General features: G+C 38.5%; 2 protein-coding genes and 1 long non-coding RNA gene across 8 annotated transcripts in view; 2 read left to right on the forward strand and 1 right to left on the reverse strand.

Moving 5' to 3' along the window:
• LOC127956062 (gastrula zinc finger protein XlCGF7.1) overlaps positions 1-26,439 on the forward strand; it is a 148,087-nt gene that overhangs the window by 23,425 nt on the left and 98,223 nt on the right. The window lies entirely within an intron of this gene.
• Positions 15,630-26,439, reverse strand: part of LOC127955947 (zinc finger protein OZF-like) — a 171,886-nt gene continuing 161,076 nt past the window's right edge. For 2 of the 3 annotated variants that reach the window (XM_052553635.1, XM_052553634.1), the window contains exon 2: positions 15,630-18,343. In XM_052553635.1, coding sequence (XP_052409595.1) covers positions 17,133-18,343 — 1,211 coding nt within the window. In that variant the 3' untranslated portion in view covers positions 15,630-17,132. The remainder of the gene's footprint in view (positions 18,344-26,439) is intronic. The other variant, XM_052553633.1, reaches the window with a different exon arrangement.
• LOC127956120 (uncharacterized) overlaps positions 17,429-26,439 on the forward strand; it is a 46,014-nt gene continuing 37,003 nt past the window's right edge. The window contains exons 1-2 of the long non-coding RNA XR_008153486.1: positions 17,429-17,575; positions 17,660-17,696. This is a non-coding gene — a long non-coding RNA (uncharacterized LOC127956120). The remainder of the gene's footprint in view (positions 17,576-17,659; positions 17,697-26,439) is intronic.

The raw sequence follows: 26,439 nt of genomic DNA on the forward strand, positions 1-26,439 counted from the left end.
GTAGCACACCTAGGTTCCTAACTGATGACGAAGAATTGACAGAGCAACCATCAAGTCTTAGACAGTGTTCTAGGTTATTACAAGCAGAGTTTTTAGGCCCTATAATTAACACCTCTGTTTTTTCTGAATTTAGCAGTAAGAAATTACTCATCCAATTTTTTATATCGACTATGCATTCCATTAGTTTTTCAAATTGGTGTGTTTCACCGGGCTGCAAGGAAATATAGAGCTGAGTATCACCAGCATAACAGTGAAAGCTAACAGCATGTTTCCTGATGATATCTCCCAAGGGTAACATATAAAGCATGAAGAGTAGCGGCCCTAGTACTGAGCCTTGAGGTACTCCATACTGCACTTGTGATCGATATGATACATCTTCATTCACTGCTACGAATTGATGGCAGTCATATAAGTACGATTTAAACCATGCTAATGCACTTCCACTGATGCCAACAAAGTGTTCAAGTCTATGCAAAAGAATGCTGTGGTCAATTGTGTCAAACGCAGCACTAAGATCCAATAAAACTAATAGAGAGATACACCCACGATCAGATGATAAGAGCAGATCATTTGTAACTCTAAGGAGTGCAGTTTCAGTACTATGATACAGTCTAAATCCTGACTGGAAATCCTCACATATACCATTTTTCCTAGAAGGAATATTATTGTGAGGATACCACCTTTTCTAGTATCTTGGACAGAAAAGGGAGATTCGAGATTGGTCTATAATTAACTAGTTCTTTTGGGTCAAGTTGTGGTTTTTTTATGAGAGGCTTAATAACAGCCAGTTTGAAGGTTTTGGGGACATATCCTAATGACATTGAGGAATTAATAATAGTCAGAAGAGGACCTATGACTTCTGGAAGCACCTCTTTTAGGAGCTTAGATGGTATAGGGTCTAACATACATGTTGTTGGTTTAGATGATTTAACAAGTTTATACAATCTTCCTCTCCTATAGTAGGGAATGAGTGGAACTGTTCCTCAGGGGGTCTATAGTGCACTGTCTGATGTGATACTGTAGCTGACGGCTGAATGGTTGCAATTTTATCTCTAATAGTATCGATTTTAGAAGTAAAGTAGTTCATAAAGTCATTACTGTTGTGGTGTTGCGTCAACACTTGTTGAGGCTTTATTTTTCGTTAATTTAGCCACTGTATTGAATAAATACCTGGGGTTATGTTTGTTTTCTTCTAAAAGAGAAGAAAAGTAATCAGATCTAGCAGTTTTTAATGCTTTTCTGTAGGATATGCTACTTTCCAACCAAGCAATACGAAATACCTCTAGTTTTGTTTTCCTCCAGCTGCACTCCATTTTTCGGGCTGCTCTCTTTAGGGTGCGAGTATGCTCATTATACCATGGTGTCAAACTGTTTTCCTTAACCTTCCTTAAGGGTAAAGGAGCAACTGTATTTAAAGTGCTAGAAAAGAGAGAGTCCATACTTTCTGTTGCGTCATCAAGGTTTTGGATATTGCTAAGGAATTTGGATACATCAGGAAGATAACTTAAAAAGCAGTCTTTTGTGGTATTTTGTGATACTTGTAACAAGAAGTAGAATTTACAATTTTGGCTATATGAAGTTTGCACAGAACTAAATAATGATCTGAGATATCACTTGGCTGAATAATTTCAACACTATCAACATCAATTCCATGTGACAGTATTAAATCTAGAGTATGATTTCGACAATGAGTAGATCCTGAAACATGTTGTCTAACACCAATAGAGTTCAGAATGTCTATAAATGCTGATCCCAATGCATCTTTTTCATTATCAATATGGATATTAAAATCACCAACTATTAAAACTTTATCTGCAGCCAGAACTAACTCGGATGTAAAATCAGCAAACTCTTTAATAAAGTCTGTATGGTGCCCTGGTGGCCTGTATACAGTAGCCAGTACAAACATAACAGGGGATTTATCATTAACATTGGTTTCTCTGGATAATGTTATATGAAGCACCATTACTTCAAACGAGTTACACTTGAAGCCTGCCCTCTGAGAAATCCTGAAAACGTTGTTATAAATTGAAGCAACACCTCCCCCTTTGCCTTTTAGACGCGGCTCATGTTTATAACAGTAATCTTGGGGGGTGGACTCATTTAAAATAATGTAATCATCAGGTTTTAGCCAGGTTTCTGTCAAACAGAGCACATCTAGATTATGATCAGTTATCATGTTATTTACAAAAAGTGTTTTCGTAGAAATGGATCTGATATTCAATAAGCCAAGCTTTATCATTTGTTTATCCATATTGCATTTGTTTTTTATTTGTTGAACCTCAATTAAATTGTTAGCCTTAACTTGGTTTGGACGTTTTTTGTATTTTCTAGTTTGGGGAACGGACACAGTCTCTATAGTGTGATATCTAGGTGAAAGAGTCTCTATGTGCTGAGAATTAGCTGACCTCTGTGACGTGATGCAGCTAGCAGATGGTCGGTTTAGCCAGTCTGTCTGCTTCCTGACCTGGGCCCCAGTTAGTCAAGTATAAACACTAAGACTATTTGGCATATTTCTAGAGAGAACAGTGGCGCCACCCCAGGAGGGATGAAGACCCTCTCTTTTCAACAGGTGAGGTCTGCCCCAAAAGCTCGTCCAATTGTCTATATAACCTATGTTATTCTGTGGGCACCACTTAGACATCCAGCCATTGAGTGATGACAATCTGCTATGCATCTCATCACCACGGTAAGCAGGGAGGGGACCAGAGCATATTACAGTGTCCGACATCGTGCTTGCAAGTTCACACACCTCTTTAAAGTTATTTTTAGTGATCTCCGACTGGCGAAGTCGAACATCATTAGCGCCAGCATGAATAACAATCTTACTGTATTTACGTTTAGCATTAGCCAGCACTTTTAAATTTGCCAAGATGTCAGGCGCTCTGGCTCCCGGTAAACATTTGACTATGGTGGCTGGTGTCTCTATATTCACGTTCCGTACAATAGAATCACAAATAACTAGAGCACTTTCATCAGGTTTCTCAGTAGGTGCATCACTGAGTGGGGAGAACCTGTTTAATGTTTTGATCGGAACAGAAGAGCGGTGTTTTGACCCACGACTACGCTGCCTCACCGTCACCCAGTTGCCCTGCTGCAGGGGCTCTGTTGCTGGAATCGGACAATGTACAGGAATCCCTGAGCTAGACACATACAAAGCCGTATCTAGAGCCCTAACATTCTTACGGTCCTCAATTAAAGTTTGGATGCGTGTCTCTAATTCTGAAATCTTCTCTGTCAGCCTAACTATTTCCCTGCATTTATCACATGTGAATCCCTCATCAGCGACAGAGATAGATAAACTGTACATGTGGCAAGAGGTGCAAATAACAATAGCAGGCGAAGCCATTACTCACCGTGCTTGATGAAATATTCTTACTGCGGTTGTTTGATGAACTTGTGAAAAACTGCAGCGTGAGAGAGGAGAGGAGAGGAGAAAAGAAAACGCTAATGACAAGCTAATGAGTGCTAACTCTTTGCAGGTGTACATATATCAGAAATAAATATATCCGATAATATCAGAAATATGGTGTGAATTAAGTTATATTTTACAACTTAAAAAAAAAAACAGACAGTGATAGTAAGAAAGATTATAGAGAAAAAATAAAATAAAATAAAAACAGCTACACGGAGCTACGATTAGCTACAGAAGGCCAACAGGAAGTAGAGAAAACACTGTCCAACAGCGTCACCAACAGGCAGGAGGCTCAACCGTGATTGGCGACGACGTAATGGCGTCACGTCTATCAAACATTCAAATATATAAAGTCAGTAATCATAACTTTAGTCAGTTAAAAACCCCATAATCATGAAAAGTTTACAATTAAGTTTTGCAACAACACCCCCAAATACAGTAACATCAATAATGAGCATTCGAGGATTTAAGTATTGAACATATAAAGTAAATAAATTAGGTGTGATCAGCGCAGAAACCATGATCCACTTACTATACATAATCCATTGCAATGTATTTGTTATTGAATGAATTTACATTTCCCCAGATTGCCCTTCATTCAAGCCTTCGGTTTACCCGCGCTCATAACATTAGCACAGAATCAGAATCAATCACCAAAAGAATCACTTCAGTTCAGACGCGCTGTGAGTCAGTCTGCTTCACGCTGAATCACACATGCACAGTATCATCAGCTTCTCGGGTCTCGAATCGGACTCGTCCGAAAGAAACGGTTTTCAGTTCATTGTAATGATGATCCGAAAACCCATGCAACCGGTTCTTGACTCAAGAACGAGAATCGCTCTAACCGGCATGTGCTGCAGTTCAGTATCATCAGCTGCTCTACTCATGTTCATGTTCCATTTACTACAAGCTCAATTTGTGAATGTGTCATTATTAACTATAAATACAGTGCAGATATTTCATAAATCATCCCTTATTCCTATTAAACATAGAGTGTTTAGAGTCTTAACTATTGTCCAACTTCCCTGAAAACCCATTTGGCCTATACATAATCTACAATATACATATCAGAAACATTAATCAAAAATTCATTTTGGACGCGTCCGAAAGAAACGGTTTTCGGTTCAGTGTACTGGTGATCTGAAAACCAATGCAACCGGTTCTTGACTCGAGAACTGCTCAAGCAGTGGGTGTGTTCGTTCGTCATCTGGCTCTGCTCGGTGTTCATCTTCAGTTCAGTCTTCACAGCAGTTCAGTCAGTGTACTGTTTGAGTAAATGAATTGCTCCGGGATATTGGTTTATTCTGACTCAGAGGGAGTGTCAGTCAAGTTAAAATAGTCAACAGCGTAAGTAATTTGTGGATTAATGCTTATTGGAGATGCAAACTGTTTCAAACGATTCAGTTCGATTTGGTGAACTGGATGATACTGCAAAATTTGGTATCGATCCGATACCAAATACATATAGGGTCAGTATTGCCGATACCAATATGATACTTTTTACAATTTTTTTTTTTTTTTTATAAAAAACAAATGCTACTAATGAAATATACGCTATGTTTTTATGTGCTTTTTTTTTTCTTCATATATTATTTTCAGACATGAGCAGACCTACTGGCATAAGCATTTAACAAACACATACAAGCGCGCACTTTGGCAGAATTCAATTCAAATAGTCATCAACAGCCATTAGGTAAATTGCCTTTAAGGTAAAATTGTGCATCAGAATGGACACATTTGTTTTTTAAGGGAGAAAAAAAAAAAGAAATTCAAAAAATACCAGCGAATGATCATGTACAAACTGAATAGTCGCAGTATCAGTATGGAGAAGTGCTGGATTTTCGTTTTTTTGTCGCGCAACTCACTTGAAGAAGTTCAGATAAATGGAAACACCATACACTATGTAACAATCCTTAATTGAAGAAATGTGGCAAAACATTTCCTGAGAGAACCTCATATTATTAAATTCAAAAGAGCTTTCCATATTTGGATCAAAATAGGCCACATTTGTAAATGCACATTTTCTGAAATGTTGCACGTCAGGTCATGCAAGCCTGCATCTTAAAACCTCTGTCAAACTTTCTGAGTCTGCTATGGACCGTTAGGTAGGCGTGATGTAAAAATCGTCATTGAAGAGTGTGTGCAGAGGCTCTGAGCAGACGACCGCGCGGACAGGGGCGCCTGGTCAATAGGCTTCAAAAACAAAATTGCACATGTGCAGGCAGAGTGAAGAAGCTCGTTGCTACTCGAACCTGTGCAATCCGTCAGTAAAAGAATATAAAAGACAGTCAGATGTGCAATAATTCTGGGTAATTGTAGAGCGGACCATCAGCCTGCGCATTCAGAAGTATAAATTGAAGAAGTCTGCGACCGCGCTGGCCGTGTCTGTGTCCGGATTGCTCATGCGGAAAGTATAACACAGGCGTTACAATGTATATAAAGTTAGAAATGTCTCCAAAATGGTGTTAAAGTCCAGTTTTTGTAGTTTTTGGTAAGTAACGGTTATTTTTTACGCAATTCGGCGATGACGTCACATGAGGTAGACGTGCTGGAAGGTAGCCCCAGCCTTGCAGCTCAGCTACTAGAGCTAGTTCTAGCACTCAGTGACTATGGCGTCTAACTGGGATGAGGAAGAGGTGGAAAGACCCACAGTTAACATTTATGATGGCCCACAGCCATATAATTTCGAACCGTTTAGACGTGACAGGGTGAATGAGGAAATACCGAGAGCCGATGGCAATCAAAGACAAATAAATGCATGATCAGAGGAGAATGACTGGAGAGTTGGTAAAGTGTCCTGGTGAGTTGCTACCATTTAGAAACGCAGCAATGACCGCTGGAGCTAGTAGTCTGTGAACAGCAGTGCATACAATAACAACTTTTTTTTACTGTCAGTGAATAGCACCGAATAAAAGTCAACGTTTTCTTTATATCTAGTGCCAGTGATTAGCTATGGGCTAGCTTGACAGTCCCACCTGTGAACCCCTACTGTTTATTTCTAAGCTTTTATTTCCTTCTCCGGTGAAAATGTTGTTTGCAAACGTAGCCGACGCAGACGGCTGGTCATGTCTTCAGTGTGATTATTGTTGATAGTGCCAACTAGTTTTCCTCTAATTGATTAATTGTCATTGACACCCTCAGGCTTACCGGTAGAGGGAGTGAGTAGTATGCGTCTGTGTTGCTGTGTTTGGTAGGTGTCTGTGTGGGCGGTGTCGTCCCATGGAAACTGTGGTGGAGAGCTTGTGTTGTAGGGAGGTGAGAGCGTTTTGGTCGCTGGTCGAGGACCTCACCCCGCGGCCAGCAGATGTAACGTGCCTAACGCAGCATCCTGGATTTGACGCATGCTGCCTGAATCCGTTTGTGCTACACATAGCATACTAACACTTCAGGCAGGATCATGGTCCCCTTCAAGCCAGCACGCACGAGTATGTTCATGGTTTGTTTACTTTACCAATCTTTTTACACTTGTCTTTTGAACAACAGCTATAGGTGACAGGAGATGTTTTGCATACACAATAAACATGCATGAGAGACGGGCTTAAAATGACGTTTCCAACCTACTTACAGTTTTAAACTTAAGAATCTTTCCTTCTTAACCCTAGGCAATACCGGTACACTGCGTACAGGCAGGCTATACGCTGGGCTTATGGAGTTTTAGGCAGGAGTATAAGGAAGCCTCTACCCTCTTTTGTGGTTTCAACCATCAGACAACAATTTCAAAGTGGTGACCAGACCTATCAGGGCTTTCAATGGCCTCGTTTGGATGAAAATGAACAAAAATAATTGCTTATTCTGTTGTGATCCCCCAATTGCCCTTAAAATGTTATAAAGTACACAGAACACATGAATTTTGATAAGAAAACACAGTTTATTGGCATTGCTTGTAACGGTTACTGAACATTTACTGAACAAGGACGAAGATTACTGACCTGAAACGTTTGCACAGTTTCTTTTGTTTCTCTCTCACACACACACACACACATACACACACACACATACACACACACGCAAAAGCACATCAAGCAAACACACAGTGAGCCAAGACAACAACGCACACAGAGGTTGACAAGGCACAGGTAAAATGATTGGTAAATTATTTTGAATTACATACAACAAATTTCATGCAAATAACAGACAGAGGAGCAGACATGCAGCATGCAGGACCCCTTGAATGGGGTACAGCGACAATTATTGCCACTTACAAAGATAGAAAAAAGTAATAATTTTGTGCAAAGTAAAACTAAAGCAACAGCACACAAAGAAAAAACAAACCATGCAGCATGCAGGAAACCACCACCAAATTAGGTGACATGGACAGAGGGAAAGAAGATAACTAACTAAAATAAATACTTACAACTAAATCATTGGATTTGTCTGTGAACCTGTTCGAAGGATTTGGCGATGGGGGCGGGTGCATCGGAGGACAAATTGTTGCTAACCTCTCGAAGAGCTGCAGGTGAATTGGTGTAGCTTTCCCGAAGGGCCTTCATTAATGATGTTGCATAACCTGCAGACATAATAATAATACTGTATAAAGATCATTGCCACTGATTACAGATGTATCGTGCACCATCTCAAAATATGATAGAACTGCATGACACTGCTTACCGTATGAGGCTGCCTCTTTGATGGGAAGCACCACATGGGCACCTTTTCTGAAGCGCGGATACCGCACGCAGTACTTCTCCGTCCCATCACTTCTCCGTGCTGTCTCGCGGTTGGCATTGTGATTATAATGCAGTGCCGCTAAGAGAAGCCTACAAAATAACACATTTGAGAATTTTTTTAACTTGGTGTATGCATGACAAAATACTACAATAGGCATGATAATAGGTACTATTATTACTATAAACTGCATAATAATTGGCAGGATTATTCCATTGGATAGCACTGACCTGCTATACATCCCAAGGTATGAAAACCCTGTGTGCTTGGGCGCGAAGTGCAAGATGAGGGAGTGGTAAGCCTCAAGGGAGAAGGTCTGGTGCTGTGGAGACAGCTGTCGAACATCTTTCAGTAAGGCAGTCCTCATGATTATGTTCTCCAACTTTACTGCTGCCAATGAGCCTGCAAAGACCAAGACAGGGAGGCAGACAGATACACATATGAATTATAGCAGACATAAACAGTAAACAAAATGTTATGAGATTGCCAGTGAATGAACATGAATTTCATCACAAAGGTCACATGTCAAAGCATCCAAACAATCACTCAGACAGCAAATACAACAAAACTGTAGAGCGTGCATAATACCACATACTGTGTGTACTGTACCTGGGTCCAACCACTCTTTATGCGCTGATCCCCGTCTAGAGGGCCATGGGCACAACTAGAGAAGGCAGGGGTGTCATGGTCATGAATGTCCTGGATGTGGTTGACTAATCTTCTCCATTTGGCCTCCATGACCGCTGGGTTGCCATCTGGGGTTGAGGCTGCAGTCCAGAGGTGATTCACTATAGCAGGCCTCCACAACTGTAGTTGGTCACACTCTTTTGAAGCTGCATCCAATGCCTTCCCCAGACCTGTTTTAGAACAAATGGTATTAATTGATATGCACTAACAAAAACTGCTTCAAGGTTCCAACAATGGATACATACTTTTGGCAATGTGCCACACATCAAAAGAATGCTGGTGTTGTTGAAGGAGGCGTGAATGAACCGACACGTTGCTGGTCCAGGTATTATGATACACCGTACTCTAGTTAGGCAATACACAATAAAGCTCTATGCATCGTTGTACTAGTGGAAAGATGTTATATTAAGATACAATCAGTTTACCAAATTGCAGAGTTCATTTCTTTGTCTAATAACATCAGGTTTACCTGAACAAGCTGAACATCCACCACCTTGTTCACTCTGTCCTCTATCAGAGAGTAGGATCCATACTTCGCGCAGTGCCCAGGAGAATCTGACCTGGAATTAATTACAAATTTGAACTATGTTTCAAGTTTTTAATAATCAAGGTCTGTAAAGACAATCCACCATGTCATCTGCAAATGCCAACTAAAGCCACCCTACATGATAACAAATAACAAAATCAAAACGTGCAACTGGTCTATGAGCTCTCACACTGGTTTACCTGCAGTCACCAGCAAGAACTAGCCCGCCATCCATTGCCCGTAGGTCACTAAAATTCTTTGCTTGATCGTTTTGCCAGGCCTGAACGATAACAGGGATAGTGTAGCGGTGCTGATGGCGAAAGAAACTGCTCGCACTGATGCACTGCAGGCCAAACAGAGTCAACATTCTTAATGTCTGGGTGGCCAAACATCCAGTGAAATGAATGGCCCCACTTAACAGGAGGTTGCAGGTCGGCATGTTCCTGTGGAGCATTGGTTGGTTTTGCCAGAAACAGTGGTAGCCACATGATGCACAGACCTAGATATGTAAAAAAAAAAAGAAAAAGAGTAATCAACAGTATATCAGGATTCAATATAGATTAAGTACTGTACATTACTGGTTTCATGTTTTCAATGAAACACAACATGACCAATACAGTATAACACTCAAATATGATGCCATCACAAACCAACAGACTAAAGCCAGCCTGGTACATACATTGTAAATTATCTGGCAAGACAGTCAGAGCTATCAGATTGTAATTAGATATTCTGATTTTCTAATCAGAAGGCCCATCAGCTCCTCTTGGCAAACAAAACATGCATCGGCTCTTCGGGCACCCACGATAAGTCACTAACAGAGGCATTATCATCATCTTCATCATCTGTCTGTTCAGGACTAGCGAGGGGAGTGTAGGTTTGTGGGCTGAAAGACGTCTGTGTGCCCACGCTGACCATCTTGGGCTTCAGGTTAACCTGCACAGCTGTGGAGAGGCAGTAAACATACTCAAACATGACAATCATAGCAAATCTAAGCGGCTATGTTTTGGTGTAGGCTATGTATTAATTTAATCAATGTGTATGGAAATGTCCTGCTTGCATAGATACTGGCAATGATTTAGACAGAATATCTACCACTTAAAATACCCAAGACTTACCGCGAGACCATCGGGGGGGCTTCAAATAACACTGTGTCACAGCATCAGAAGTGGAGTAGGGCAAGGGCTGATCCCCAGTATCGACACTCTCCAGTGTCTACACTGTCCACGGTCTCCTGCTGTGAGGTATCGGTCATCATCTTGCCAAAACAAATATAATAAGTGGTTATAAATGTCTAGAGTACATGTGGTGCATTAACTCTACGAGGTAGTGAATTTACTGAGAGGTAGCTAAACTTTGAAGTGAGAAGTGGATAAACTGTTTCTGACATTTCAGAGGTGGGTAAACTCTAGCCTAAACGTTTAGCCTCCACTACACGGTTACGGTCAAATATATGTGAAAGAGAACCGTAGCAGTCTAACACAAAACGGAAACACACTATTGTGAAAGCCGCTTGATTATCATCACCACTGATCCAAACATTAAACGTTAGCCATGAAGCTTTCATGACGATTCCCGATGTCCATATTATGGACATTTACTTCAGGGCAATTTTGTTTTGGCTCATATTCGTGAATCACGAAATATGCTCTTCTAATGTCAGAGTGATCATGCTTGTAGTGGAGGCTGTGTCAAAGGGAACACGGTATGCAAAATACAAACAGAGCTAGCTAAAACGCAGCTTGTAAACATTAATGTTAGCATGATGCTTACCGTGGCAATATATCGCTTGCGGCAGACGGTGTCTCTCGACCTCGGGACAGGACAAGCAGAGAGGTTTGCATTCACAGACGGCACGGCGGTAGGAATTAACTTAGCCATCCTCATACTTTTTAAAGAAAGTGCGACCATCTTGGCATCCCCTGAGTGGTAATCCTCCTCCTTGAAATGCGCGCTGCATATTCTCGAGTAGGCGGTGACAGAGCTAGCTGAAAAATCTGCCCGCCTAATCTTGACAAATTGCACCCAGCTTCGGAAGATCCCTTTGTCCTTGGGGAAACAATGGACCCTATGTCCAGTTTTGCTGGAGTTCTTGCCCCCGCCACAAACACAGTAATAAACCATGTTGTCTATTTATTATCTACTCTTTCTCTAAGCTATCTGTTATGCTATGCTATCTCTCACTATCTATTTATGCTATGCTATGATATCTATCTATCTATCTATCTATCTATCTCTTTCACTAGCTACTACTCTCACTACTGGTCTCACTCTCTCAATGGTATCAAGGCGGGCTTTCGTTTGTCCTCATGTGACGTCGTGCAATGCATTGTAGGAGAAACAAGATTCATCGCTAACCTGTAGCTAACTGCTAAGATATCACCTACTTTTCCTTATTATATTTATTTTTTGCAATACCCTACAAAATCAAATACAATGGATAACTGTTTAAATGTTTATTACCTATTAGAAAATTGCCAGAAAAAAAACATAGCCTTTAATGGCTGGTTCAGGACAATTCGCTCTTCTCATACATGAGAGATTAACTCTTTCTTGGCTATATAAATAAATACTCTTAAGAGACTGATCACTAAATTTATAACGCACACTATGTGGTGATGATGTAGAAGGACTATGTGAGAACAACTATGAATAAGTTTGCGCTCTGCCACCTTGTTATTATTTTCATGCACAAAACTCAGGGTTTTGGCCATTACAAAGTCTCCATCCTCAAACAGATGTACATCGTCTGCAGATAGAAGGTATTTCATTGCACTTTAACAAGTAATCTGAATGACCTGTATGTGTGCAATATTTTAAACGAGCCCTTACTAACTTAGTTTAATGCCACAGTTATGTTAGAATGCATCTCATTCTTGTTTCTGTGGCGGTGCGTCGGAGACGTCATGAGGGGAGCAGTCCAGAGCGCTGTATGACTGATGCAGTTCAGTTCAACTTTATTCCAAGTACATTAACTTACCTGTTTCAAATAATTTATATTTAACGTGTTCGTTTATGTCCAATATTAGTGTTAAACTGTTGGACCTGATGAAATCTACTATTGTTTTTCACCGTTGTCTGATTTTGCAGAACATTTAGACTGATAACGTCCGTGTGCAGATGCGGCAGATTTGTCACAGGACGCGTGATATGACAGTTGCGTCCAACTATATATGAACTAGCTGTTTTAAACAGTATTTTTATATTTAACGTTAGTTTATTAGTTTGCTTGAAAGTATATATATTTTTTTTTATTTGTGATTACATAGGCTCTCTCTCGCGCACCTGTGTGGTTTTAAACACCAAATAGTTATGCTATGACAAGAACATAGAGACTCTCTCTTGCTCCACACATGCACGATTTGAAAAATGACCATATCGCCCAACACTAATGAGTCCCATATCGGGTCAAAGACCATTTATAAGTATTAATTACATTTTTTTTCTCTTAAACAGCCATAAAATCAGATTTCAGATGCCAGATTAATGTATTGTGGTGGAAAAAATTCATTTAACACTGCTTCTGTATGCTTATATATGCATGTGTTTTATTGGAACTGCTGTGTGGGTTCAGAAGGGCGACACCTGGGGGGAAACAGATGTCTGAGAAGGACCTGAGAGGGTCATTGGGCCACATAGTGGGGGAACAATGCCTGAGGATGACCTGAGAGGGTCACCTAATGCCGCGTTTCCACCGCAGGAACTTTACCCAGGAACTAGGGACTTTGGCCTGGTACTCAGTGTGTTTCCACTGCAGGAACCAGGAAATAAATAAAGTTCCGGGTAAAAAAATGCCCCTCAGAAAGTCCCTGCTGGCGAGGTGGTACTTTTTCAAAGTTCCGGAACTTCTGGGGGCGAGACTTGGGCGCTTAACATCCTGATTGGTTGAGTTCACGCAGCATTGGTTGAGTTCAACCACCATTTATTCGGATCAACATTTTCAAAATATTACTGTTTATTGTGTCATGAAATTTAATTTTAAAAGTATTCCAGGCGAGAATGTAGTTGTTTAAAACTCAAATCTGTGGTTTATTTATAAAAACATTAAAGTTTAAAAACTTTATATTGTGCGCAGACCTACGTCACCAGTCTATTTGCCCAATCTTCCCGGTACTTTACACCGCGGTGGAAACCCAGAAAGCAACAGGTCTGGGGGAAAAAAGTTCCTGGGAAAAAAAGTTCCTGGTACAAATGTTCCGGGTAATTTCGTTGGAAAGGCGGCAGAAGTCCTAAATGTGTGAGAAACAAACCACAGAGAGTGTGTTTTATGTTATCCATGGAAACTTACAGCTGCTAAGACTTTGAAGCAGCAAAGGGATATAAGGTGGAGGACTGCCCTCATCCTGGGTCGGTTTCACTCTGCGTTGCTGTATGACTGTCTGACCTTCTTTGCAAAGAATAAAAGCTTTCTTTTTAGTTATACCTGAGAGTGAGTCTGTCTCTTATGCTGATGAGTGTTGATTTAGGCCCAATCCCAATTCCATTTTATACCCCTTCCCCTTCCACTCCACATACCCCTTCCCCTTGTCCCTTGAAACAGAGTGTGAAGGGGTAGGGGAGAAAATATTCCCCTAAGGATTGGGACACCACTAGCATGACATCACATGCCATCATTCGTCATCTAGCTCTTACAATACACACATATACTAGTGTGCATTAGAGCCTTTAATTATCGTTCTGTATTAATGAGCTGCTTCCTGACACACACACATATCGGAAATCGGGCAGCTCACACATCCAGGAGAAAATAAACTTGTCAATGCTGCCCCACAACTTTTATTAAATACAGTTTAAATACTGAATTGCTAAATTATATTTTCTAGCGACGAGAGGATTGTTAATGTATGTGATGATTTTGCAATTATACTGTCTTGATTAATGCTTAATGTGCTATAGACTGATATACTGTAACCCAGGTAGTAATAATGCTTATGCTTAATTCCAAATATGTAACCCAGTGATTAATGATATATGGAAAATGTATTGTGTAACTTCACTAACATCACGACAACTGCGTATATGCATGAAATGAATGTAAGGAATGTATTAGAGTAGAAACACTTATGTATTAGAAGTAGTTTTGATTATAAATGGACAATATAGTAGTTAAGGTGTATTTTACAGACGATAAAGAGGAAAAAGGGGAGAAAAGGGGCTCGAAGGTACTGGAAAGCAATGCAACGCAAGGAAATGAAAGCCTTAACGGAGGAGTTGGCAGCACTCCAGGTGACGACAGCAGGAGAAAGCTTGGCAGCCACGGTGGACCGTCTCCGTATAAAAGACTGAGAGAGCGACTCGACAGACGGATACTGAACAAGCGCAGTATCCCTTCGACGCCTGAAACCAGCTGATTATACCTTGATTTTGTAACTTTACTATTGTACTTTGATATAACTTTTGTTAACTTTAATAAAACTTGTATTTTATGATTAACAAGTTATTGTCTACAAGAGTAGTGATTTAAGAGCCGTAAGCAAGAACTGACCACAGGGAAGTCTGCTGAGCAAGTTGTAAGTATTTTTGAAATGCTTATAGTTTTGTCCAGAGTCGACTTTCCTTACCTATCTGAGAATAATAAATAAATAGGTAAAAGGTGTATAAGGGGACACCATAAAACAGGATACAATCGCTTAGGATAATGTAACCAGAAGATTTAAGATAGAGTATGCTTTTAAGTTTTTCTTTCCTCATGAGTTTACAATACCTTAACAAGCAAATCAATTCAACATTAATTTCACGGTGTGTCTGTGAAAGGTTGAGGTACCATCATAGAAGTTTTGTGTGCATTTGAATGTCATGGCAACGTACAACACAAAGTATCTTACACGAAACAAAACGCAACATGGAAATGCACAAACTACCATACCATACCATCAAGGCATAGGCCATGAAGTGTTGGTGAAATAACACATTAGCGAACCAGAGAGAATATGGAATTGTTTTCCAGAAAACTTTTTGCACAAAAAGGTTCCATCTCAACTGCTTACTTTCATTTTATTATTAGTCTACTTGTAAACCTTCTGTGTTTTGACAGTATAAGCACAAAAGATAACTTAGTTCAGAGATCAGGCGCTGTTTGACAGGCTTTTTGGTGCGCACGCTTCCGGGTGTATGTGACGCTCAGAAAAGGCATACATCAGACCAGCGCATGAATGAAACTTTTAACCAGCAAGGCTTTAAAGCACATGCAAATAATGTACTTTTGTGTCTGTGAATAAGTGCAGTGACCCATGAGAAGAACTCTAAAGCAGAGTTAACACTGATGTAAATGCTTGTGATGTTGTACAAAAACAGACAGAGACACCAGAAACGCAGCTGACAGAATGTACACTGTAGCATGATACTACAATATTTATTCAAAAGCAGAGTGTAAACACATCAGATCAGATGTGGGTAGAGTACCCAAAAACTGTACTCAAGTAAATGTAAAAGTATTTTTATTTCAATATATAGATAAAATGTATGTAATGTACGTGTGTGTGTATAAATGTATATATTTCATCAGCCTTTACTCCAATTTCTGTAATTTATTATAAAACCCTTTTTTTTTTACTTAAATAACAGATATAGGTGTCATGCCATAACATATTTTAATACGACTGACTTTATATTAAATGTGAATTTAACATTGAAAGTTAATGTGATATAAATATTGCTACTAATCTTTCATTGTTCAGAAAGAGAGCAAATAACATTTACATTATCAAAGATCATTTTCGCTGACAGTCTACAGTTCAATCACTCTCAGAAACTCCCATTAAAATCGCTGAAACTGTTAACACTGTGAAATCAATATCTTAATTATAGATTTGTACACACATCTGCACTTTGTTGTTTCTGACGAGAGAATTCGCCAGAAAGAGGTATTCAGTCAGTGAGCGAGTGAAGGAAGCACCGGCATTTCAGCGATGACTCATCGGTACACCTCTGATTGGCCACTGCTTTAATAAGCTCAACAGAATCGTGTGTGATTGGTTATAATGCGCAGCGCTGTAAAAACGTGTCTGTATCTGGCTCAGTGCCAGCAAGCGATCACAGATCTGAATTTAGCAGCTGATGATATGACTCGCTGAACGTACTCGCACCTGTGTGATTGTATTAAAATTAATACAATTTTAATCTGCTATTTTTTGTCTTTTGGAAACTGCATTCAGCTTGACTCCCCTCTGATATAAGCCACACACGTACAACAAACTAATGTCACAGCGGTATCGTGTACTGTAAATGAATGTAGCCCAAGTTATTACCTGTTAAACAGTAGACAGCACACGCTGTGTTCATCTAATAAGGATCTCCATCGCAAGCAAATAATAGCCTTTGCAGATTTGCTTTCAATTCAGTGCAGTTCCATAGCCACGTTTCAACGCTGCTGATTCATGAACCAATTCACTTGTTTGCCAATTGGTTTGAACAAGCCTTTGAACAGAATTGACTCAAAAGAATGAATCATTCACAAATGGGCATCGCTCATTTCCCAGAGAAAAGTAGACGGCGCGTTTGGAATTACCTGAAGCATTTATAACATTTATTGCATTAAGATAAAGTAATGAGAGTAGCGTCGCCCACAGTAACGAAGTAAAAGTACAGATTTTTCCCAAAAAATTTACTCAAGTAAGAGTATAAAGTACCCAACTTCAAATATACTTCGAAAAGTATTAGTTACCCCGAAAAATTACTCAAGTAAATGTAACGAAGTAAATGTAACTCGTTACTACCCACCTCTGCATCAGATCGATCCACTCTGGGACCAGTTAAGAAAAATTTGCAGTTTCATGCTGCCAAAACACCAGATCCGTCTAGAGGACACACCAATAACATACAAAATTTGTACATATACAGCTAAAGGCATCTTTGTTTGTACGGGGCCTTACTGTGATATTTTTTTGTATGTATGTGTAGAGCAGATGAATTACTGAAGCGCTTCCCACATTCAGTGCAGTGATACGGTTTCTCTCCAGTGTGGATCCTCTCATGTGTTTTCAGGTCTGCTGACTGAGTGAATCTCTTGTCACAGTGTGAACACTCAAAAGGTTTCTCTCCAGTGTGGATCCTCTCATGTGATTTTAGATGTGATGACTGTTTGAATCTCTTGTCACAATGTGAACACTTGTAAGGTTTCTCTCCAGTGTGGATCCTCTCATGTGTTTTCAGGTCTGCTGACCTACTGAATCTCTTGTCACAGTGTGAACACTCAAAAGGTTTCTCTCCAGTGTGGATCCTCTCATGTGTTTTCAGGTCTCCTGACTGAGTGAATCTCTTGTCACAGTGTGAACACTTAAAAGGTTTTTCTCCAGTGTGGATCCTCTCATGTATTTTCAGTTCTGTTGACCTACTGAATCTCTTGTCACAGTGTGAACACTCAAAAGGTTTCTCTCCAGTGTGGATCCTCTCATGTGTTTTCAGGTCTCCTGACTGAGTGAATCTCTTGTCACAGTGTGAACACTCAAAAGGTTTTTCTCCAGTGTGGATTCTCTCATGTACTTTCAGGTATCCTGACTGAGTGAATTTCTTGTCACAGTGTGAACACTCAAAAGGTTTTTCTCCAGTGTGGATTCTCTCATGTATTTTCAGGTATCCTGACTGAGTGAATTTCTTGTCACAGTGTGAACACTCAAAAGGTTTCTCTCCTGTGTGGATCTTCTCATGTGTTTTCAGAAACGATGGGTGTCTGAATCTCTTGTCACAATGTGAATACTCATAAGGTTTTGGTCCAGTGTGGATCCTCTCATGTTTTTTCAGGTCTCCTGAATCACTGAATCTCTTGTCACAATGTGAACACTTGTAAGGTTTTTCTCCAGTGTGGATCCTCATATGTGCCGTAAGGCTTTTTTTTTGTGTAAAACTCTTCCCACATTGTTTACAAGTGAACGGTTTCTCTCCAGTGTGGATTCTCATGTGAAAATCAAGATGACATTGGTATGTGAAACTCTTTCCACACTGAGTGCATGTGAAAGTTTTCTTAGCTCTCAAAGGTTTTTCTCCAGTTTTGACATGATTTTTCTCCTCAACTTCACTCCATTTTTTGTTCTCCTCACTTTCTTCAATAAACTCTAAAATAAAAGCAAAAAGTTTACTTGTCAGAAACCTGAAAAAAGTTGGTTCTTTCTGATACAATTTTATGAACTAAAACTTCCTGCAAATGTAAAAATATCATTTTTAAAACATTACATACACAAACCACATGTTTCTACAAGGAGAACTATTCAATGTTTCATCAACTACAACATTATCTTACATACACTTTGTTGAAAAAAATTGTCCCCCATTTGCTGCTCCATTTTTATTCTAAAGATTGTTTCTATTACAACAAACGATCTAAAACTACTTGAAACTTTATAACTGTCAGTAGAATTAATCTTCTGGGGTCAGATGAGACATTAAACCAAAGTCCTGACTCTCTATTATCATTAAAAACCCCAAATTTCCCCATTGGCCTCTGACCATCATGGCCTCCTAATCATCCCCATACTAGGCTTGGTCGGTAATACGGTAATATGGTATACCGCGGGCTCTAAAAATAGCAACGGTATCAGTTCCAATACAGTCATACCGTTAATAAAAAAACAATAAAAAAAAAACAATGCACTTATATAGGAGACAAGGATTAAATATTAAATATAATTTATTTAATGCCTAAAAATGTGTATGCATGGTTGTCATCGCGTGACAACGAGACAAGGAGAAAGAAAGAGGAGGGGAAAAGATGGCGAGTTGCGCACCGAGTGACCTAGTCTCAAAAAAAAGAACATAAATTCTGCAGTTTGCCAGTATTTCGGGTTTAGACCGAACAAGAAGGGAGAGGTAGTCAATAAGGACGAGGCTATTTGCAAATTGTGCCCTCACGAAAAAAGATGACTCTGGGAATATGCTGCAAAAAAAAAAAAAAAGCCGATGCAATGGCAGGTCCTGTCAATGTAGAGGACCGAATCAGAGCTGAAATAACAGCCTACTGTTTAGAGCCAGTTACTCAAGGAGACGAGGACCCACTTCATTCATGGAAAAATGCTGACTGGTGTTTTCCCCAGATGTCGCGAGTGGTACGAAAGTACCTGTGCGTCTGTGCCACAAGCACACCATCGAAGCAGGTTTTCAGCACCGCAGGTAAAGTTGTCGGTCCACAACGTGCCCTAGCGAAAAATCTTGACTAGATTGTATGCCACTTGACATTCGTTCCTATTGGCACTGTTTATTTTTTATTTATTTAATGGATTCGGGTATTTTTATTTGGTTTTCATTAAAAACTATTTTGGAAAGAAGACTGGAAAGAAGTTGTTTTTATTTAAACATATTGCATCATATTGCATATAATGTTTTATTACATACATATATATATATATATATATATATATATATATATATATATATATATATATATATATATATATATATATATAATTTTTTTTTTAATTCAACTCTGATTGAGTGTTGTGGGTCTATTCGCTCTTTTTTTATAAGCTGCTCTTTGTTATTAAAAGTTGTTCGTGCAGTGTGATTTTTATGGATGGCCGTTTTTCCGCAAATATCACATTCGAATAATTTTGAGCTCACAAAAAACGAATATTCGAATATTCGTTTATTTAAATTAAGTTATTTTTCAGCAACATTTATTGTTTCTGTCATTTTGGAACAAGCTTACACACAATAAGCTTGAACATTACACATCGTGTTTTGTAGCTGAAAAACTTTAACAACGCAAACAAACAAAAGTAGCCTACAGATTAAAAGCAAAAAAAAAAAAAAAAAAAAAATTAAAGAAAAAACGTAAAGCAGCCTGCAGCAATTATGCCATTGCACAAGAATGTAGCTTACACTTAACTTTGAAACGGTCTGCAAATCTTTTTTGCTTTTTTTCCATTGTTTTACATGTTCTTGTTAAGAAACACGGGCATGTAAACTTGATCGGGGGAAAGTCGGCTCCTTAGTCTGTTAAAAATAAGGCCGGCCGCGGCGAAAACGCGCTCTGACGGCACAGACGTTGACGGGACTCACAAATAACGGTGTGCTAAGCGAATAAGTTTTGTGAAGCGCTTCGTGTTTTTGTTTCACCACTGAATGGGATCCTCATCTGGTGGAATACATGGCTCCAGCAAGAACTGTTCCCACTAGTCTCGGCTGGACTCTCTGTAATCATCGCTGAAGAACTGGAGAAGAAGAAGATCTTTTCCGACGAGTGGGCATTGCATCCTCTTCATTGTTGGTGACGCACCACTCGTCTCGCATCAAGGAAAATGTTCTGATAATGTTCAAAAAAGTTTTTTTTTCTTACTTCTCTCATGTTTTCATCGAGAAACCGGAGATCTTTGTGCCGAGGGTCTAGGGCAGATGCGAGAAGAGGAGTTTTCACTGCAGTGTTTATTCGTTGCTTGAGAGACACCAGAACAATGTTCTTGAATGCAGTCACTTTCTGTGATTCTCCACGGCATATTTAAAGTACTGCAGAAGACTGCAGATTTTTATTCATTCATTAATTATTTTTCGCTTTCATACATCTTCAAATATGCCGTGGAGAATCACAGAAAGTGACCGAATTAGGTTTTATTGTGGACTTTTTTCCCTTTTTTCTTTTCTTTATGGCAAGCAAAAATATGTCGAAATTCGAATATCATTTTTACTTATCCAATAATAAATAGCCGAACGAATATTATAATAATAATATCTGTGCACACCCCTAGTGATTTTATTGATTTGTGTGCGCATCTCTGCGCAATAACTGTTCTGTATTTAATTATGTTTGACTATTGCTATTTGTTGCTAATAAAAGTTGTTAATATTGTTGTGCATGTCATTTTGTTATTGTTTCAGTATTAGTGTTTGGTATTCAGTTTCTGAATGGTTTAGGCACAAGCCAATAGTTTGGTGATGCTGTCTCAGCCTTATGTCATATTTTTTTAATTATTCAGGGTAATACCGTATATCGAGGTAAAATAGGGGGAGGTTTGACGGTATCAAAATTTGGATACCGCCCAAGCCTACCCCATACATTGATTGGCTTCACTCTTTCTCCTCTACACCAATAAGCTGGTGTGTATTTGGACGTTTTACCACAATATGGATGCAGTCGCATCATCCAGGTGGACGCTGCACACTTGTGGTGGACGAGGAGATTCCCCCTTTCATGTAAAGCGCTTTGAGTACCGAGAAAAGCACTATATAAATGTAATGGTAACACTTTCTATGAAGACCGTATTTATAATCCATTATAAGAGTATTCTTAAGCCATTATAATAAATGCATAATGCATTATTTAAAAAACATGAATATTCATGAGATGATACAACATATTATAATATTTACTTATTTGCAGCTATAGCTTTTAAGATTATTGATGATTTATAACACAATGAACACACTGCATCCACGTTTACAATGGATTATAAATTTACTGGTTATAATTAAAATATCATCAAAAAGTTGATTTATTTCACTAATTCCATTCAAAAAGTGAAACTGACAACTAAGGAAAATCCTTATTTCAGTATCTTAGAAAATTGGAATATTACTTAAGACCAATACAAAAAAAGGATTTTTAGAAATCTGAAAAGTATGAAAATTAAAAGTATGAGCATGTACAGCACTCAATACTTAGTTGGGGCTCCTTTTGCCTGAATTACTGCAGCAATGCGGAGTGACATGGAGTCGATCAGTCTGTGGCACTGCTCAGGTGTTATGAGAGTCCAGGTTGCTCTGATAGTGGCCTTCAGCTCTTCTGCATTCTTGGGTCTGGCATATAGCATCTTCCTCTTCACAATATCCCATAGATTTTCTACGGGGTTAGGGTCAGGTGAGTTTGCTGGCCTATTAAAAACAGGGATACCATGGTCCTTAAACCAGGTACTGGTAGCTTTGGCACTGTGTGCAGGTGGCAAGTCCTGTTGGAAAATGAAATCTCCATACAGTTGGTCAGCAGAAGGAAGCATGAAGTGCTCTTAATTTTCCTGGTATATGGCTGCGTTGACCTTGGATCTCAGAAAACACAGTGGACAAACACCAGCAGATGACATGGCACCCCAAACCATGACTGACTGTGGAAACTCTACACTGGACCTCAAGCAACGTGGATTGTGTGCCTCTACTCTCTTCCTCCTGACTCTGGGAGCCTGATTTCCAAAGGAAATGCAAAATTTACTTTCATCAGAGAACATAACTTTGGACCACTCGGCAGCAGTCCAGTCTGGACAACTGTCAAGTCAGCAGTCTTCTCCATCATTGTGTAGCCTACAGAACTAGACTGAGAGACCATTTAAAGACTTTGCACGTGTTATGAGTTAATTAGCTGATTAGAGTGCACCACCAGGTGTCTTCAATATTGAACCTTTTCACAATATTCAAATTTTCTGATACTGAATTTGGGATTTTCCTTAGTTGTCAGTTGTAATAATCAAAATTAAAAGAAATAAACATTTGAAATATATCAGACTGTGTGTAATGAATTAATATAATATACAAGTTTCACTTTTTGAATAGAACTATTGAAATCAACTTTCTGATGATATTCTAATTATATGACCAGCTGTATTTCCTGTATTTCTCATAGTTATAATGTAGAAGTCCTAGGGTTGTGCCGATAGATGAGTCAGAGATATCGACATAAGCAGATTTCTCTGTCGATAGCCAAGACTATATTAGGCTCATTCTCCTATTAATGTATTAAATAATAATAATAATTATTATTATTTTTATTTGGCGGCCTATTATAATTTAGCTATCAAACTGCCCAGCTATTTCACTTCAGCACCGCATTTCACACACACAAACACAGCACGCGCGCACACAAAAAAGGATTAGAGCCTGTCGCTGAAGAAGTTGTAACGCTTTGACTCAGATAACTCGTTAAATCCATGAAATGAAAGAGAAAACGAGGAGTTGGTGACCCACACATTTAATGGCTGGTTCACGACAATTCGCTCTTCTCATACATGAGAGATTAACTCTTTCTTGGCTTTATAAATAAATACTCTTAAGAGACTGATCACTTAATTTATAATGCACACTTTGTGGTGATGATGTAGAAGGACTATGTGAGAAACTATGAATAAGTTTGCACTCTGCCACCTGGTTATTATTTTCATGCACAAAACTCAGGGTTTTGCATTGAGTAAAATGTAAAAATGTACATATATATATATGTACATATATATATATATACATATATATATATATATATATATATATATATATATATACACACATTTGTATTTAATAATATATATATATATATATATATATATATATATATATATAAATATATATATATATATATATATATATATATATATATATATATATATATATATATATATATATATATATATTATTAAAAAGTATTTAAAAAAAAAAGTTTATAGTAATAAACAACCTGCAGTTTAATGTTTGCATTTATTTCCCTTACTGTACCGAAAATGAACCGAACCGTGACTTTAAAACGGAGGTACGCACCGAACTGTGATTTTTGCGTACCGTTACACCCCTACTGTCTATTGTTTGATTAATATTAAGCACAGAAACAGCAAAAATAATATTACTTATTTGCACTTTAAAATTAATGTTAAAATTTAATTTTTATTCTTAACTGTTTACTTTTATTTAAAACATATCTGATGAAGGTTTACATGAATAAACACAATTTTGACATTTTTGCATCTATTTGACGATTTAGGCATGCATCTTAAAGGATTACTTTACCACAAAAGCTTTGCTCGGCTTCGGAACACATTTTAAAGATATTTTGGATGAAAACCACTGACTGTCCCTTTGACTGTTATACAACTTTCACTATCAAGGTCCAGAAAAGTTTGAAAGACATTTTCAGTATAGTTTACCTGCCATCAGTGGTTCAACTGAAATATTATGAAGCTACGAGTATACCTTTTTGTACGAAAAAAAAAAAAAAATGTCCAAAATGTAAAGGGGGACGTGTTGCTTCAATTTATAATGTTTTCAGGATTTCTCAGAGGGCAGGCTTCAAGTATAACTTGTAATAATGTTAATGATAAATCCCGTTATGTTTGTACTGGCTACTGTATACAGGCCACCAGGGCACCATACAGACTTTATTAAAGAGTTTGCTGATTTTACATCCGAGTTAGTTCTGGCTGCAGATAAAGTTTTAATAGTTGGTGATTTTAATATCCATGTTGATAATGTAAAAAGGGGGGATCATTGGGATCCGCATTTAGACATTCTGAACTCTATTGAGGTTAGACAACACGTTTCAGGACCTACTCACTGTCGAAATCATACTCTAGATTTAATACTGTCACATGGAATTGATGTTGATAGTGTTGAAATTATGCAGCCAAGTGATCATATCTCAAATCATTATTTAGTTTTTTGCAAACTTCATATAGCCAAAATTGTAAATTCAACTTCTTGTTACAAGTATGGTAGAACCGTCACTTCTACCCAGATATGTATAAAGTACTAGAAACCCAGACTTGAGTAAAAGTACAAGTGCTCTATCAAAAAAGTGACTTGAGTAGAAGTTGAAGGGCTCTTTAAGCATCACACTTAAGTAGAAGTACTAAAGTATTCAACCTTTTTTGTACTTAAGTATTGCAAGTAGTCTATTTTAAAATGTACTACTCAAGTACTGCAAGTAAAAGTACAAGTATTGTGTTATGTAGTTATTAAAGAAAGTAGTCAAAAGTTTTATTGTTTTTATTATTTCAAATGATTAACCTAAAGGACAATCACAATTCCTTTTACTAACTTAATGTAAACAAAAAGTTCGCCCAATTTGCAAAATTATGTCATTAATAACTTACCCTCATGTTGTTTCAAACCCGTAAGACCTCCGTTTATTTTTGGAACACAGTTTAAGATATTTCAGATTTAGTCCGAGAGCTCTCAGTCCCTCCACTGAAGTTGTGTCTAAGGTATACTGTCCATGTCCAGAAAGGTAAGAAAAACATCAAAGTAGGCCATGTGACATCAGAGGGTCAGTTAGAATTTTTTGAAGCATCGAAAATACATTTTGGTCCAAAAATAGCAAAAAATATGACATTATACAGCATCGTCTTCTTTTCCGTGTCTGTTGTAAGACAGTTCAAAACAAAGCAGTTTGCGATATCCGGTTTGCGAACGAATCATTCAATGTAACCAGATCTTTTTGAAACAGTTCACCAAATCGAACTGAATCGTTTTAAACGGTTCGCGTCTCCAATACGCATTAATCCATAAATGACTTAAGCTGTTAACTTATTTAATGTGGCTGACACTCCCTCTGAATTAAAAAAAAACTAAATCCCGGAGTTATTCATTTACTCAAACAGTACACTGACTGAACTGCTGTGAAGAGAGAACTGAAGATGAACACCGAGCCGAGCCAGATAACGAACAACAGACTGACTCGTTCACGAGTCAAGAACCGTTTCTGTCGGACGCGTCCGATTCGTGAACCGAGGAGCTGATGATACTGCGCATGTGTGATTCAGCGTGAAGCAAACCGACACACAGAGCGTCTGAACAGAACTGATTCTTTTGGTGATTGATTCTGAACTGATTCTGTGCTAATGTTATGAGCCCAGGTAAACCGAAGGCTTGACGCCAATACATCGAGCGCAAAAGAACCGGATAACTGTTTTCTTCAACCGGTTTATTGAATCAAACTGTCAGAAAGAACTACTGGTGATCCGAAAACCAATGCAACCAGATCTTGACTCGTGAACGAGTCATTATCTGGCTTGGCTCGGTGTTCATCTCTCTCTTCACAGCAGTTCAGTCAGAACGCGCAGTCTTCTTATTCGCTTTATTCGCTCAATGATGTGCCAGCTTCATCAAACCTGCCATCTACAGTTCTGGCAGTGGTAATGTGGGTTTGTAATGGAATGATTCGTAACATTTTTATAATTGTAACGAGTAACGATGCAGCACATTAAAAAAAATATCGGAGTAAAAGTATTAAACTCATCAAAAATATGTACTGAAGTAAAAGTGGAAGTATGAGAAAAAAATAATACTCTAGTAAAGTACAGATACCGCCTTTTAGTACTTAAGTACAGTAGTCAAGTAGTTCTACTTTGTTACTATACATCTGCTTCTACCACAAAAGACTGCTTTGTAAGTAATCTTCCTGATATATACGAATGTATCCTCAGCATATCCAAAACCTCAGAACAACTTGATGACGCAAAAAAAAAACTATGGA

This window comes from Carassius gibelio, chromosome B4 (genome assembly GCF_023724105.1).
Source record: "Carassius gibelio isolate Cgi1373 ecotype wild population from Czech Republic chromosome B4, carGib1.2-hapl.c, whole genome shotgun sequence".
NCBI classification, from domain to species: Eukaryota; Metazoa; Chordata; class Actinopteri; order Cypriniformes; family Cyprinidae; genus Carassius; species Carassius gibelio.